Source organism: Prunus dulcis, chromosome 6 (assembly GCF_902201215.1).
Source record: "Prunus dulcis chromosome 6, ALMONDv2, whole genome shotgun sequence".
NCBI lineage: Eukaryota > Viridiplantae > Streptophyta > Magnoliopsida > Rosales > Rosaceae > Prunus > Prunus dulcis.
The window spans coordinates 13,861,371-13,876,861 of NC_047655.1; the positions used below are offsets into that span (position 1 = coordinate 13,861,371).

Sequence of the window (15,491 nt, forward strand, 5' to 3'; positions counted from 1 at the left end):
TTTGACAACATATCAAATGAAATCCAACTAGAATCTAGAAGCTAAAACACAATGAAGGTACTAAACAACTTTAAAAGGAGAAATTATATATAATTTTAGAAGGCTACATAAATTTCCACTAGTTGAATATATGAATAAAACACAAATTTTTTATTGTTGAGCTATATACAGTTATTCTCTTATGCACACATTATTATTGTGCGGATGCCATTGTAAATAGGGAGGAAAGCAAGGAGGGGTAGTAAAAAATACATGGCATCCATACAATAATAACGTCCGAACGTCCGCATAGGAGAATTTCTTGAGATACATATATACATGCTCTCCTAGGGCCTTTGGGTTTGTATATTGTTTTCTTGTATTGCGCTGTGTCCCTCTTCTTTGGTTCATATACCATTCGTTTACCCAAAGAAAAAAAAAATCTGTTCACTTCAGGGGAAAGGAAAAGTGGAAACTTTATATTCATAGATTCATCAATCTATCAGAAACAAGTATAATATACAATCTCACTACTCACAAAACAAGTATAACTATAATGTGTCATCATCTTTTCGTATACCAAATCCCTAGAAAGCACATTTGTGCTACATATATATATTTGTAAGAAAGTTGCTTCTGCAAATGAGGAAAATAAAACTCATTCCAATTTTGTGTTTGAATTTGTTATCCTGTGAGGATGGTTCAAATGCTTGGCCCCATGATGCTCTGGTTTATGTGGTTGAGTTCGCAATGTGTTCTTTGTGTGGAGGCGTTCCAATGTGGCTAGAACATCAATCATGAGTGGCCTGTACTTTGGGTCTGTATGGAGGCACTGTAAAGTAAGTTCAGCTGCAGTTTGTGCTGCTTTCTTGGGGTATTGACCTCCCAACCTTGTGTCCATGATTCTTAAGACTCGTTTTGTATCACTTAAGAATGGCTTTGCCCAATCCACCAATGTTTCCTCAACACTCCCAGCCCTCTCATCATCCATTGCTCGTCTTCCTGTTAGTAGCTCTAACAACACTACCCCGAAGCTATACACATCACTCTTTGGTGTCAAGTGACCTGCAGCTCGTTTTGAGCCGTAAAACAAAGAGGAACGACAATTTCATTCAGTAAATTCATTACGATTTCCATAACAAACAAAAAATTGTATTAAGTGGATAATACTTATGTAGTTTAAGTTTTCAGTCTTCAGGTACCATTTCATTTCTTTTGTTTCTCCTTGTTATGAGCATCTTTATAATCTCTCTTTAAGTTCACCAGCATTTCTTTATCTTTGTTCTCGTTTTTATGTAATCCGGTTTAGTAATTATGAAATAAAACATCAAGCCTTTCCTTTTTCTTTTTTGTTAAAATCCAGAAAGTTTTTAATCATCATTTCATTTGTCATGAGTCTATTGGTACACAAGTTAAATCGCAGTTCCTCAAGAATTTTGATGTCAGTGAATAAGAAATCCAACATGCAATGTATGATTGATATCATTTCCTAGTAGTTTTCTCATCCTATGAAAATTAATAACTCAATTGTTCTATGTGGTTGAGGGCGTCCTCTTTTCTTTTTGTAGCTCAATTTTATTTGCGGGTTCTCTCTTTTCCAGGATTATCGGTGAAAATATTATGGATGCAGTTGAAAAATAACACTGACCTGTAGCAACATATTCTGGTGCAGCATAGCCTCGAGTTCCGACCACCCTGGTTGAAACATGAGTGTTGTCTCCAGTAGGACCATCTCTTGCTAACCCAAAATCCGAAAGCCTAGCATTGAAATCCTGCATACATCAGATGAAAACTCTCTCAGGCTTGTGATTACAATTCAGCAATCGTTCACAAACTGGCGCTTTTGATGTCTAAGCATACCGAATCAAGTAGAATGTTTGAAGCTTTCAAGTCACGATAGATAACATTAGCATCTAAACTATGTAGGAAGGACAGCCCCCTTGCCACATCAATTGCAATATTCATCCGCACAGCCCAACTGATGGGTTGAACACCTTCTGCACAAGAATAAACAAAAACAAGGTAACGATTTGGTACTTCACAAGCGAAAAACAATTTTTATTTGACAATAGCTTCCTATTTTGCGGTTGATGCAATATAGTTTTCCGCTGATGGATCAAATAGCAGCAGAAGGGATCACTGTTGTAAAATTAGAAAGAAAAGTATCAACAGAGGAACAGAAACATGCAATTATCTCCACCATTCTAAATGCTCAGAGCACATCAATGCATTTGCCACATAGGTCCCTTGGCTAAATGGATCCTTATATAGCTTTCAAACTGGGATCATTTACCAGGAATAGTTATGAAAGCAGTAATAATCGAGAATGCCAAAATATCTTTCCGATTTCCGTTGAGCAAATTTTATGGTGCCCAAACTGGTCAAGATAAGTTCTTCATTTCTATCTTCATAAGAAATGAAGAAAATGGTGTCTATTTCTCTTAACAGTAGCTACCAATATTTTTGGTCCACAAACCTGTTCAAGTTCTAGCTGGATTACCAGTCATGGTTAAACGAAAGACAGCAGGTCATCTCATCAGCCTAGAAGTCTCTACAAATATTTCATCAAAGAACATAAATTTGTTCAAATTCAGCTATTTCTTTACAAAGGATGCTACCCAACTGTATGCAAGAAAATCTATCTACTTGTTATTAAAAACTAAAAAGTTAACTGGAGGGTTATTAATGGGGATTCAGCAAAGGTTGTTAGTAAAAATCTGAAACAGAATAACATAAGCTCATAGTTATTAGTGAAAGACCACTTCTCAAAGTGCAGAGTAGAATTCGCAGGTTATCTTAAGATCAAGTATTAGACAAGAATGAACTGAAAAAATTATAGGTATCAAGTTCTTAAGTATGAGCTCGCTAGCAGCTATTGTCTACTGAGATTGATCCAAAATCAACAGTCCTTGGGCTTAAATTATCGTATCCATTTGTTTGACAAAAGTATTTAGCCAGGAAGACATCAATCTATATGTAAAATTACCAAGTAACAAACTTATAAGTGAATTGGTGAGAAGCAACAGCATATAACAATTCTAAAAAATACGATGAAAGGGTATGTACTTATACTCACTTCTAAACAAATGATTCTCCAAGCTTCCCTTAGGCATGAACTCATAAACTAGAAGTCTATTGTCAGATTCTGAGCAATACCCTATGAGTTTCACAAGATTTTCATGGTGAAGCTGACCAAGATAGTTAACTTCTGCCTGAAAAATTGAAAAGTGATACAACTTCAGATTCAGAAAAGCAAGGTTAAAATGGAAAGTAAAACGGTCAAGATTCTACATACGAGCCACTCCTTGTGGCCTTGAAAGCTTTCTCGCTTGAGTCTCTTGATAGCCACCACTAACCCTGTTCCAGGTTTAGTGGGAGCAAAGGTGTTTGCATCAATCCATCCTTTGAAAACCCATCCAAACCCTCCCTCTCCGAGCAGACTCTCTGACCGGAAGTTCTTAGTAGCATTCTTGAGATCACTGAAACTGAAGGACTTGAGGCTGCTAGGGACAGATGTATCAGCCTTGGGTACTATTAAAGCTTTGTTCAAACCTCCTGATGGTGTTTCTTGGATGGAGGAGGTTGTCTCCAGCTGTCCCTTGGCATTAGACTTTGTACTTCCTAAAAGATGAAACAGGTAAGCAGCTACAAAGATTGACCTTCAAATTACTATGCAGAAAATACTGGTCATAAAACTATGTTAATGGAAAAGAATTAAATGATCATAATGAAGTAGACCATAGAAATATGAAACAAAGCATGTATGTGTATCATTTATTTTCACGTTGCAGCAATGCTTGAACAAACAATATGCAGTAGACGAAAACGAGAAGGCACAATATGCAGAATAAGTTACAAATAAAATTAACTAAAGTCTAGTAATAAAATGGTCTCGGATACTAAGAACATCAATTTAGAATAAGATCAGCACGCACTAGAAAAAACAGAGATGAAACTCAATTCGTTGATAGATTCAGAAGCAGATCATCTTAATATATCAAATTAAAGAGGATACAAAAACTCTGACAGTCCATTTATTTTTCATTGATGGAAGTCATATTGGAGGAGGAAGGAATCGAACAAATCGCCTCGCGTGCATGAATGATTAATCTAAACCAATTCAGCTACAAGACCCATGCAACAGTGTTCCTTGGGCACTCAGATTATTGATGGATTTATGTTTCTTAACAAAAACCAGAGAAGGGGAACCAAAAACACACAAAAACCTACAAGTTCATAGTATTTAATGTATCTGAGTTAAAATAGCATAACATGAAGTGAAACCCACCATGGAGTGTAAACAGGACAAAAATAATTAAAAACAAAAAGCAAGACCAAAATGAAAGAAGCTGCAGATTATTACCAGAGAAGTTGATGGAAGAAGCATGAGCACACTTAGCAGATTTTCTGCAGCAGTTTCCCATCATGAAGGAGGAGACTGTTTGTGCCTCAGAACTCAGAACCAAACCTCAATGGTTGACTGGCATGCCATATATTTGAAACATTTGGCAAATTCATCAGACAAATGTGGAAACCCAGTTTGTACACGATTAATTGGTGACTGGTAGCGGTAGGTATGGAAACGAAGGAAAACAAAGAAATGCGGAAGCAAGAGAGAGAAGGGTCCATTGACATTTGACGGGAAGCAGCTGCTCAAAGCTTTTGGTCAATGGTAGAAACCAGCCGTTGTATACACGAAAAGTTCTTGCATTGAAAAATATTACAATATTCATAGTATTTTGGTGTTCAACTTTAAAGAAATATTTTTTGGCCCCACTCTGATATTAATAGGGTTTTGACTCAGTGGCCACCTGTCTCTATTCAATTTCTTTATCGTTGAAATTTCTGACAGAGAGTTTCATGTCAAATTGCCAACTTGGGTTTTTTTTTTTTTCTTTTCAATTTTATTATTATGTACGGGTCAAGCGCACGGCCCCAATCCGAGTAAGTGACGACATCCGCTGAATCGCAAAGTTTGATTTTTTCTTTATTCTAAATTTTATTTTGGACCTACCAAATTTTTTTAAGACCCAACAGATATCTTAAATATCAGTTGTCCATTTTACTTTAATATAAAATTATCAATCATCATCCCTTAAAAAAGGAAAATTATCTTCACTTGTTTCCACGATCTCGTCACTTGTTTTCTTGTTAGTCTCTTTACTTCGATACTTAGGCTTGATTTGGGGTTTGCCGTGCTTGTTGTAGAAACCGCTTTTTTTTTTTTTTTTTTTTTTTAAACATGTTAAATATTAAATTTTTTTATATAGAAAATTAGGTATTAGTGAAAAGAATCCTTACTAATGAGGATTTGATACCTAGAGTAGTTATGTTTGGATTTTGATACATAAGAATCAAATTTTGTTTTGGATTTGTCCACAAAGAGGGCCTAGACTCATTGGCCCAACGTAAATTAATCACTGAAAAGACAATTGTACATGTCTGGCCCAACTTTAAAACTTGCAAAGTAAATGTCCTTTTTAACCCCGTGTTTAAAGTATGCTCGATTTGAAATTTGGCTTTCTGATTCGGTCGCTCTTTTACGTGGTGGAGCTCTAGTTCTTCAGCTGCGATTGGAGCTCCAATCTTCTGGTTCGATTTCATTCCTTTTTTTTCGTTTTTCTCTTCGATTTTGATCATGTTTTGTGGTATGATTTTTAGTAATTTTTCTTTTGCATGCATAATCAAGATTAGTTTTGGTGTTCGATCTGATCTGTGCAATTCTGAGCTTTGGTTCCATCTGATTTATGCTATTTTGAGCACAGTTTTGAAGGAAATATGCATCTTATGTCTTGGAAATGAATTTAGCCATAACATATAACATAAAAACATTCATAATGGGGGATTAATTTTGCTTATTTTAGTTGAGCTAAGCCTTTTTCATTTTAACTCAAGTATCTTATGATCTAGTCTCTTTGAGCACAAAATAAAAAAGAAAGAAATGGATAAGATTTTACTATTGATGACTATTTTTTGGACAAGCCAAGAATGAACACCTTTGTAAGAAAATGCCTTCTTTTCTTCCTCTTTTAACAAGCTCCTCAGCCCAAAACTCCAAGAGTGAAGTCCTCTACCTCACCACACTAAAATGGACTAGAGATGGAGAGAAATCAACTTAGAGAACTTAGATGCTAGACTTTCTCTAGGTTGGACTGATTTTTGGCTAAAGAAAATGAGAGTGAGGATGTCTCACCTGCACATCAAAAACCCAAGAGTGGAATGTGTTAGTAGTATGCCCTTAAACCTAACTAATTATACGATAATTAATGTTAAGGACATCCTATGTAAGAACTTATTAAGTTATTCATGGGCAAGACCAGTTGTTTTCAACCATGATATTTGGTATATTATCATAACAGTAAACCAACTATAGTCCTAGGAATATATAAGTGGACATGATAACTATGTAATGAGATTGTATACATCGAGGCTTATGTTGTTTGTCTTTGAGGGCATCATACAGTTGTATTACATAAGACATGACCTAAAGGTGTTTATCAAGACTCTTAATAAAGTCATGTAGGCAAATGAATATACAGCAAAGAATCTCTATTTTCAGTAAGGAGAGAGAATACAACAAGGATATGATTGATCAAATCTCTGTGTAGAGTAGTGGATAAGATTTGAAAGTAGTGATAATTCAATATTTGTGCTTTTTTTCCTATGCCCTATTCCTATGATTTGCATTAGTTTCTTTTGTGAAATTGGTTGTTTTGATGTGTTTAGTATCAGTTTTGTAGGAAATCATCCTTAGGCGTGAGTTGGCGCTAAAAGGAACAAAATATGTTGAAAATGAGTAAACAATACAGAAATTTGGAATTAGCAACTTGCAAGTCAAGAAATTGCCTATGCACATAGATCTACTTTACGGTTCATGATTTCGAGTTTTCTAGAGGAAGTTACATTAGGTTTCGTACAAGTGGTTTAGACTGTAAACTGTGTGACTACGTTTTGGCGCTCGAGCGGAAGTTGCAGGCGATCGAGTGGCAGAAAGTTGATTTTTTGCCCAGTTTCTAGCACTCGAGCGGACAGCGAGAATCCACCGCCAAATTTTTGGCCTCTTTGGCTAGTTTTTCCTAGGGTTTTTGGGAGTTTTAAGTTTCCTAATCCTTGTATGATTGGAGAAAAGTTCTAGGGGTTTAGAAGATGTAGAGAGTTTGTAAAATATTTAGAACATTTCAGATTTTGAGAGAGAGGGAGTTTCTCCCGCAAAAAAAAAATTTGGCACTTCTTTTTTGGTAAAAAAAATTTAGCTTTTTTTTTTTTTTTCTTTCAATTTTTTATTGTAGGAAAGTGATATAGTTTCGACAACACGTGCTACATGTTGTTAATTTTAGCTTCTTTTTTTTCTTTCAATCTTTTCAACAACGTGCAATAAATACAGGCTGTTAAAATCTATATACTACAATGCGCTATTTCAGCACGTTGTGAAAAGTCTACTTCCATAACACACAACCTATGAACGTTGTTAATGACATGTTGTTGTAGGGTATTTTTCTTGGCAAAACGACACTTGTAGTCCCTGTGGTTTCCAACTTTTACCACTAAGGTCCCTGTGGTTTCAATTTCTTCACTTTTGCCACTATGGTTTAAGATTCCAAGCAATTCGAGGAAATTTCTCAATTTCCGTCAGATTCCTTTTAGTTCTGTTAGGGCCTGAGCACGTGCCCCTCACATGGAGGGTCATTACGGTCAAATCAAGCCATGTTATAAACCTAAAACAATGGCTCAGCCTTACCCATTCGAATTAGGCGATTTTGGGGGAAGTTTGGGAGATGTCGAACTCTAGCCAAGCTCTAAGGTGTCAATTCTGTAATGGCGAAATGAGAATGGCAGTCTCCAAGATAGATAGGACTCGTGGGAGATGTTTCTAGAAATGCACTAGATCTTTATGTAAGTGCAAATTTATTTTTGTCAATTTTTGGGCATAAATGGTGAATCTGATTTTTGTGTTATTAATTTTGGAATTGCGCTATGCAAGGAACACTTTATTGTGCTGGATTTATTTGGGATGATGAACCAATTAGATTCAATCAAGCAAGTACAGAGAATGAAGCAGTGAGACGAGGTGAAGGCATTAATGGCTACTTGGAAGATGAATTACAGAAGCCCAAACAGTTGCAAGACTCAACTGTAAATTTCCTAAATGGAATTAGGGATTTGTTGCTGTTGATTTGTGGATTTCTAGTATTAATTTCTATGTTGTTGATCATGACTGTGGTTATGAAGTTGGTAAAAAATTGAACGTTGGCACCATTCCCATATGTTATGTATTCTGAATGTTGTAGTCTGTAAATTGAATGTTGTAGTTCTTTTGGTTTCGAAATTTACAAGGAATGTGGAATGGAAGCTTTATTTTGATTCAAATTGCCTTATTGAATTGACATTTGTTTCAATAGCAAAACTTGACAAATAAGCGATGGCTATTCTTGAAAACAATATTTTTGTTTCAACAGAGATACTGGAAGAACAGCTACTTCAATCATTATCATAGTGGTGACAGAAATAAAGGACATTTTGCAGCAACAACACAAATCTTGTTACAGATCTCTCAAGGTTAATATCAAGAAAGCTCACCTATATATAACACTTAAAAAAGAACAAAAATGTCACCTATTAACCTAGTCACACAATACATACATGATACAAGGGCAAGCAACCAAAGATAGTAGGCAGGGAACTTCCCAAACAATAACACAACAATTTAATATAGCTCCTTTCGTATGCAAATTCAATCTGGGCCAGCACATTGCTGAACACTATCAAGTGAAAGGATAGAAGTTTGAAAAGAGCAAACTTCCTAGAAGAATGTAGGCCGCAGAGTATGCCCAAACTATATATCCCCATCTCTTAACATTTCTCACATATTGTTGACTTAATATTGTTTAACAAATTAAGGAATTTAGGAGGAAATAAAGTCAAACTTGCACATGCATGACAAAAAATGTTGTGGCTGCCATAAATCCCAAATGTAGAATACATGGAAGTACAGCAGCTAAAAAACTTCACATGTTCTAGCAACTAAAAAAACTTCAAAATGTTAACAAGTTGCTGCTCCCATTCAATTTCAAAACAAGTCACTTTCAATTCCAAAACAACTTCAAAATGCTATTACATAACAAATGCTCTAGCAACTTAAAAACTTCAAAATGTTAACAAGTGATGTCATATTCAAAACATGCAGCAATTCAAAATACTTTAACATTCAAAAGATGCAACAATTAAAACGTTTATCACTTCAAATTCATAAGGTCTAGCAACTAAAAGGTCTAGCACTTCAAAATACTTATATATTCCCAACTTCATTACTTCACAAAATAGTCAAATTTCTAGTTCATTCACTTCCTTGGTGCTTTCCCAGGTGGTTTCCATGGAGCACTACTGCTAGCTCCCAACAATCTTGGACCTTGCCTTGGAGTTGGATGCACAAAAGCAGATGGATTCACAGAGGCAGATGTAGATAGATTCACAGAGGCAGAGGCAGATAGATTCACAGAACTCGATACATGCTGCAAAGTTGCATGTGATGAGCTTTTCCGGATCTACATTGAAAAAAATAAGTTTACCAATCATTGTAATATACATGAAGTTGTTAAAAAAGAAATTGCAAAATTATGAACTGAAACTCACAGGAAGCTTTCTTCTTTGCACATTTATTTGAGAACCATATGCATTAGTTTGAGAACCTCTTGCATTCATTTCAGAAGCAGATGCATTGGTTTCAAAAGCTCTCTTTTTCTTTGAAGGATACTCAGTTGTCCATCTTTTATTAATATAAGTTCCAAGTTGAGGGTCTTGTGGCCGATTCTTACAATTCCTCTTATTGTGGCCTTTTTGAAAACATTTAGTGCAAGTAACAGTCGCTTTTCTTCTTAAATTTGCACCTATGGCATCAACTGTCTTCTCCATCTCATGGTCTTTTTTTCTACTTATCCTTAGTCTCCCTGGTTGTTTTCTAACAAGTGGAGGTGACAATGGTGTTTGGTTTTATCTTGGCCACATGTGAAAGCCTTTGACAGGATGAATTATTGGCTCATAAGCCTTTAAATAAGTGTCTTTGTGATAACATGTGGTAACATAATCTTCTGGATGTCTTTTATACAGATATATAGCATAAACAACCTGAATGCAAGGGATACCATTAAGATCCCATCTCCTGTAACTACATGTCATCTCAGCTATATTTACCACATGTTGATCATGTAAATACTCTCCTACTTGAAATTCATAAGGTTCAGCTTGAGTTTGCATACAAGTCCTAGTTGAGATACATTTGATCTTCTCCAACTTCTTTTGAATTTTAGGGCAAATAACCTCCTCATGTTTTGACATTGTATCCCTCTTCATTTGAAACCTTTTCATAATGTTACACCTTATCATTTTTAGCATGGTTAGTACGGGTTTATCTCGGGCAATCAAAATATAGCTATTAAAGGTTTCACACAAGTTATTTAACAACATATCACACTTAAAGGCAGTACTAAACCTATGCCTGGCCCACTTATCTAGATCTTTTGCAATCAACCAATCATATGCAGCTCCATTCATATCTTTCAGCTTATTCATTTCAACCTCAAATTCATTCCAATTTGATGCCCTAGCTGTACTCCATAACAAATCCTTTAGGCCCTTGCCCTTGAACTTGTCCTTGAAGTTCCCATACATGTGCCTAACACACTATCTATGCTGGGCTTGAGACATCACAATGTGAAATGCTCGGTCTAGTCCCTATAATCACAAACAATAAGTTATTAAGCTTTAAAGAAACTGGAACAAAATGAAGCAAAATAAAAAGTAACAAACAATGAAGTCACCTTTTGTTGATCAAATATAAATATCCAACCATGGTCCCTTACAGGACCAAGATCATCAATCAACAACTCCAAAAACCAACCCTAAGTCTCTTTTGTTTCCAACTCCACTACAGCATATGCAATGGGATACGTGTTATCATTAGCATCAACCCCCCTGCAGCTAACAATTGACCTAGAAAAAAAAAATTTGAAGTTAACAACTAACAAAGTGAAGGAAAAGAAACTGAAACAACTAATTTTTATTTTATTTTAAAACAACTAGGCTTTACTTGAGAAAGGACCCTTCAAGTGGCACCCATATACTCCAATGATGGTCTACAACCAGCAAGAAACCCCTTTTTGCATGCATCAAGGCATACATAAAGCCTCTGAAAATGTGGAGGAGGCTCCACTCTTATCTTCATTGTGCTTCCAGCATTAGTTGCTCTAACCTCATCACAATACTCTTGTAACCTTAAGTATTGCTCCTTATAAGTCCCTTCTATTATCTCCTTGGCCTTGTTCTTAGCTCTTGCACATTGACTATCGGACACATTATACCCGAAGTCCCTCTTCACTGCCTTGTGAAGAAGACAGTGATACAAACTCTTTGTTGGACTGAAGATTTACATCAAATTCTTTGTTGTCATCTAGAGCAGTATCATTGTAACTCTCATAAATCTCCTTATCTGATTCATCAACACTATCTTCAAATTCTAATCTTCTTCTTCTACCGTTAATATCAATGTCTTCTTTAGTACTCTCTTCTTCACTATTTTCTTCTTCATTACCCTCTTCATTGATGACATTCCCAACCAACTCTATAGGAACCTCTACAGTTCCTATATTAGGCACTTGTTCTACATATCCTTGGGTCAACTGTGACTAAAAATTAAAAACTTCATCAAAAAATGCATCTGGAACGTCATCAAATGGTGCATTATAAAGCAATTGGGGTGGCCCAAGATGTGGAAAATTTTAGCATGACCAAATAAGAACAAAACAAAAAAGATGCATTGTTTAAGTTGAGAATTCACTTGAAAAAAATATTGTATGTGTATGATATAATGAACACTGCACAAAATAGTTCAAGCAGAAAAGCGAAAGGAGAAAAAAACAGAAAATGCAAACCATGCATATTGAATACTTTATGCAAATAAATAGGGACACTATTCTTCCTAAAGCCTTTGGTAGTGAAAACATGCATGGGACCATTGCCTTTACTTTCTATTCCAACAAAAAAAAAAAAAAAATTACTTCCTAAAGTCTTTACTTTTCCACCAACTATTCCACTAAGAGACAAACTCAACCTAGTACAAAATACTACAAATTAGGGATAAGAAATAACACATGCAGACAATCGAAAAAACAAAGCATTGAAAGCAACAAACACTTTAACCATTGAAAGCCCCTATATCAAATTGAAACTAAGTTAAATAATCAAGCTCTTTCTAACCTGGTTTGTTCAAGCTTATGCTGCCTTCTCCTATGCTCTTCGTCATTTTTGTTGTGTAACCAGCTCCTTCAATTGATTAACTTTTATGCACATATGAGAATTTTCAATTAAACCCTAAAAGGCCCAAAAGAAATCCCTAATTTCTGTTTGAGGATTCGAGCCTTCGTGTTCTCTTTCTCTGGAGTACGAAGAATGAGAACACTGGGTTATTCCACTGTCGCATGAATGCTATGAATTACAGGAAATTTTTTCCCCTACACTTATTCAATAACTAACGGCAACAGCTGATGCCCTAACATAACTAAAAAGAATCTGACTGAAATTCAAAAGTGTCCTTGAATTGCTTGGACTCTTATACCACAGTGGCAAAAGTGACGAAATTGAAACCACAGGGACCTTAGTGGTAAAAGTTGGAAACCACAAGGACTACAAGTGTCGTTTGCGACCTGGAGAAGAAGAAAGTGGATCCTATCACCATCGCTTGGTGGAATACTTGGGTTCGACTCAAGTTGTGCTCCAAGGGTGAGTTTCTCTCTACCTTTCTCTCTTTATTTTGTTGTAAAGTAGTTTATATAGCACATCAACCCCCTTGAACCTTAAGATCCTTTGAAAACTTTGGTTTTTAAGCTCTGGGATTTTGTTTAAAGTCTTTCGTTGCCTAACAACTGAATTTTTGATAAACTAGATGTCTAAATGAACCTTGTTTTTTATATGAAAAACTCAATCTTTCCTTCACCAATAAAACCACCATCCCAATTGAATCACCACCAAACACCCAATCGAACCCAATACATATCACCGCTGCCTAGTAAACAGCAATCGACACCAACACCTCCACCACCCATACTCAATCAAAGCACCAACACCATCAAGCTAATTGAACAACCACAAAACTCATCTACCTAGGTGGGGTGTTCTAACCCCAAAAAAAAAAAAAAAAAAATGGTGCTGTGTTTTTTTGTTTTCTTTTGCTAAGAGTGGGTTGAGGTCGTTTATTCTAGTTTTTTTTAATACATTAAAAATTTATTCTTTTTACATGATGCATTTTAATTAAATTACATGATATTAACACACACACAAAAATACCTTTAATATAGCTCAAATATTGATTACATGATGCATTTTAATTAAGTTACACATTCTTTGTTTCTGTTATTCCCAAATGTACTACCAAACATCTTTCCAGTGTTTTTGTTTTTTGAAACCTTTTTCTAATTAAGTTACCAGCATTCTCAAATCTTGAAAATATAAATTCATTTTCTCGTTTTCATTTTCTAAATACATTTTTCAAAAATATTATTCGAAGACATTGCCATGCCCTAATATTTTTATTTCATTTTTCAGAAAACTATATTTTAAAATTAATTAGATATCAAATGTAAATGACCCCATAGTTTATGGAATAGACTGTAATTAATCAGAAAACAAAAAAATTAGGGTGATTTTATTTGCACCCCATTATTTGCTCTTTTCACCCTACATTCTCTTTACACCCCATTAAATTTTAGCGAAATTTAAAATTACTCTCTACACCTCATATTTCTTCCTAAATTGTCCTAATTAACCTCATCCCTAACTTTGAATGTGTAAACCCCATCAGGCTAAACCGTATAACCCATCTCATAGCAAACCTCACCTCATCGCAAACTCCATCACATTGCAAACACACCCCACTCCAACCCCATCCCATTTCAAACCCATCTAATTGCAAACCCCATCCCTATCAACCTAAACCCGTAAGAAAACCCATCAGGCAATCTCATCCCATTGCAAACCCCACCCCATTGCAAATCCCACGCCATCGCAAACCTACCTCCTCGCAAACCTCATCCATCGAAAACACCTGTATCGCCTAATCTCATATGACCTCGAACCAAAAGAAGGCATCTTGTGCAACACATAACCTACAAAAAGCTAAGGTTTGCGTCCAATTTTAATTTGTATATTTATGTTTCTGAGCGATATTTCACAAATTTCATGTGTTTTAGAGTATAGAGATGTATTCATGGTTGTGATTTTCTTGAAAATGGATGTATAATTCGAGTATGTTCTTATGAAAATAGTTGTTACTTTCAGTAGGTTACCACCGAAATCATTGAATTATTTCAGTAGTAGTCCGTCGAATTTATTTCCTTTTTTCAGTGGTAGACTACCGAATTCATTCATGTTTTTTGGTGATAGTCTACCGAATTCGTTTACGTTTTTCAGTGGTAGTCTACCGAATTTGTTTCAGTACCTAAACCCTTTCAGTAGTGGGATATCAAATTCGTTTCAGTTTTTCAGTGATCATTTATCGAACTCATTACTGAATTTGTACTTAATATTGTTTTTCAGATATGAAGAGGACTCGCAAAGATACTACTGATGCTTCATCACCTCGACTTAATAGAGAGTGTCCCATAGCCTCAATGAGGAGACATAAAGCATCGAGATTAGCCCTTCAAAAGGACCAGCCCCAACATGGTCCCGCAGACCACTCTGAGTATACTATAGAGGTTGAAGATATAGCTGCTATTCATAACACTAATGTTGAGGTAGATGTCAACCCTATGAGGCATCTCGAGTAGGTCCCATTGATCTATAGCAGCTGCAATTTGGAGTAACCAGGTAAGTCGTTTTACTCTAACACAAGAAAGCACAATATTCCTTTGGTTCATGGTAATTAACCTAAATATTTTTGTGTATTTGACTACAAGAACGTAAGCCTCTTAGGTGCATGTCGAAGACATCTACCCTTCGTGAGTGGAATTGGTGGGCTAAACCAAATAATGGTATATTTAAAGGGTATATTCAGAGGTGTGGATTAGAGCAACTTATTACGTGTTCTTATCGGAATGCAAATACGATTGTTGTATATGCCTTCGTTGAGAGGTGGCATCCAGAAACAAACACCTTTTAGATGCCTTTTGGTGAGATGACCATCACATTAGATGATGTGTTATCTATTTTAGGCATTCCAGTGTCTGGTGCAACGATCTCTCCTCTTGAAGATGATAACGACACAAATTACGAGTTGTTAGTTAATTACTTAGGAATGCCTGATGAAGAGGCTATTGAACAATTGCACAAATACAGTGATGGGTATGTGAGTTTGCCATGGTTACGGGTGTCATTCTCCGATGTTTCAAACATAAATCAGAAGAGCACTACATGTATTCGGCCAGAGCATATTTGCTATATCTCTTGGGTTGCACTTTATTTGTTGACACGACTGGCATGAGAGTCCAAATTGTATAACTTAGACTACTTAGGGACCTTAATAG

General features: G+C 35.7%; 1 protein-coding gene across 1 annotated transcript; it reads right to left on the reverse strand.

The window, feature by feature from the left end:
- Positions 1–423: 423 nt before the first annotated feature.
- On the reverse strand, positions 424–4,635 carry LOC117631573 (probable serine/threonine-protein kinase PBL2). The gene is made up of 6 exons (XM_034364806.1): positions 4,343–4,635; positions 3,275–3,600; positions 3,056–3,191; positions 1,840–1,976; positions 1,628–1,751; positions 424–1,044 (listed from the first exon to the last, which is right to left on the reverse strand). Exons 1-6 carry the CDS (start codon positions 4,404–4,406, stop codon positions 638–640), a joined length of 1,194 nt encoding a protein of 397 aa, XP_034220697.1. The 5' UTR covers positions 4,407–4,635; the 3' UTR covers positions 424–637.
- Between the last annotated feature and the right edge of the window lie 10,856 nt (positions 4,636–15,491).

Bases quoted from the DNA above. Each gene is read 5' to 3' on its own strand.
- LOC117631573 (XM_034364806.1), bottom strand. From the start codon at position 4,406: ATGATGGGAAACTGCTGCAGAAAATCTGCTAAGTGTGCTCATGCTTCT. The intron at 3,192-3,274 runs GTATGTAGAATC...TCAATTTTTCAG, and splicing joins AAGGCCACAAGGAGTGGCTC to GCAGAAGTTAACTATCTTGG. The intron at 1,977-3,055 runs GTGAGTATAAGT...ATTCTTGTGCAG, and splicing joins GGAGAATCATTTGTTTAGAA to AAGGTGTTCAACCCATCAGT.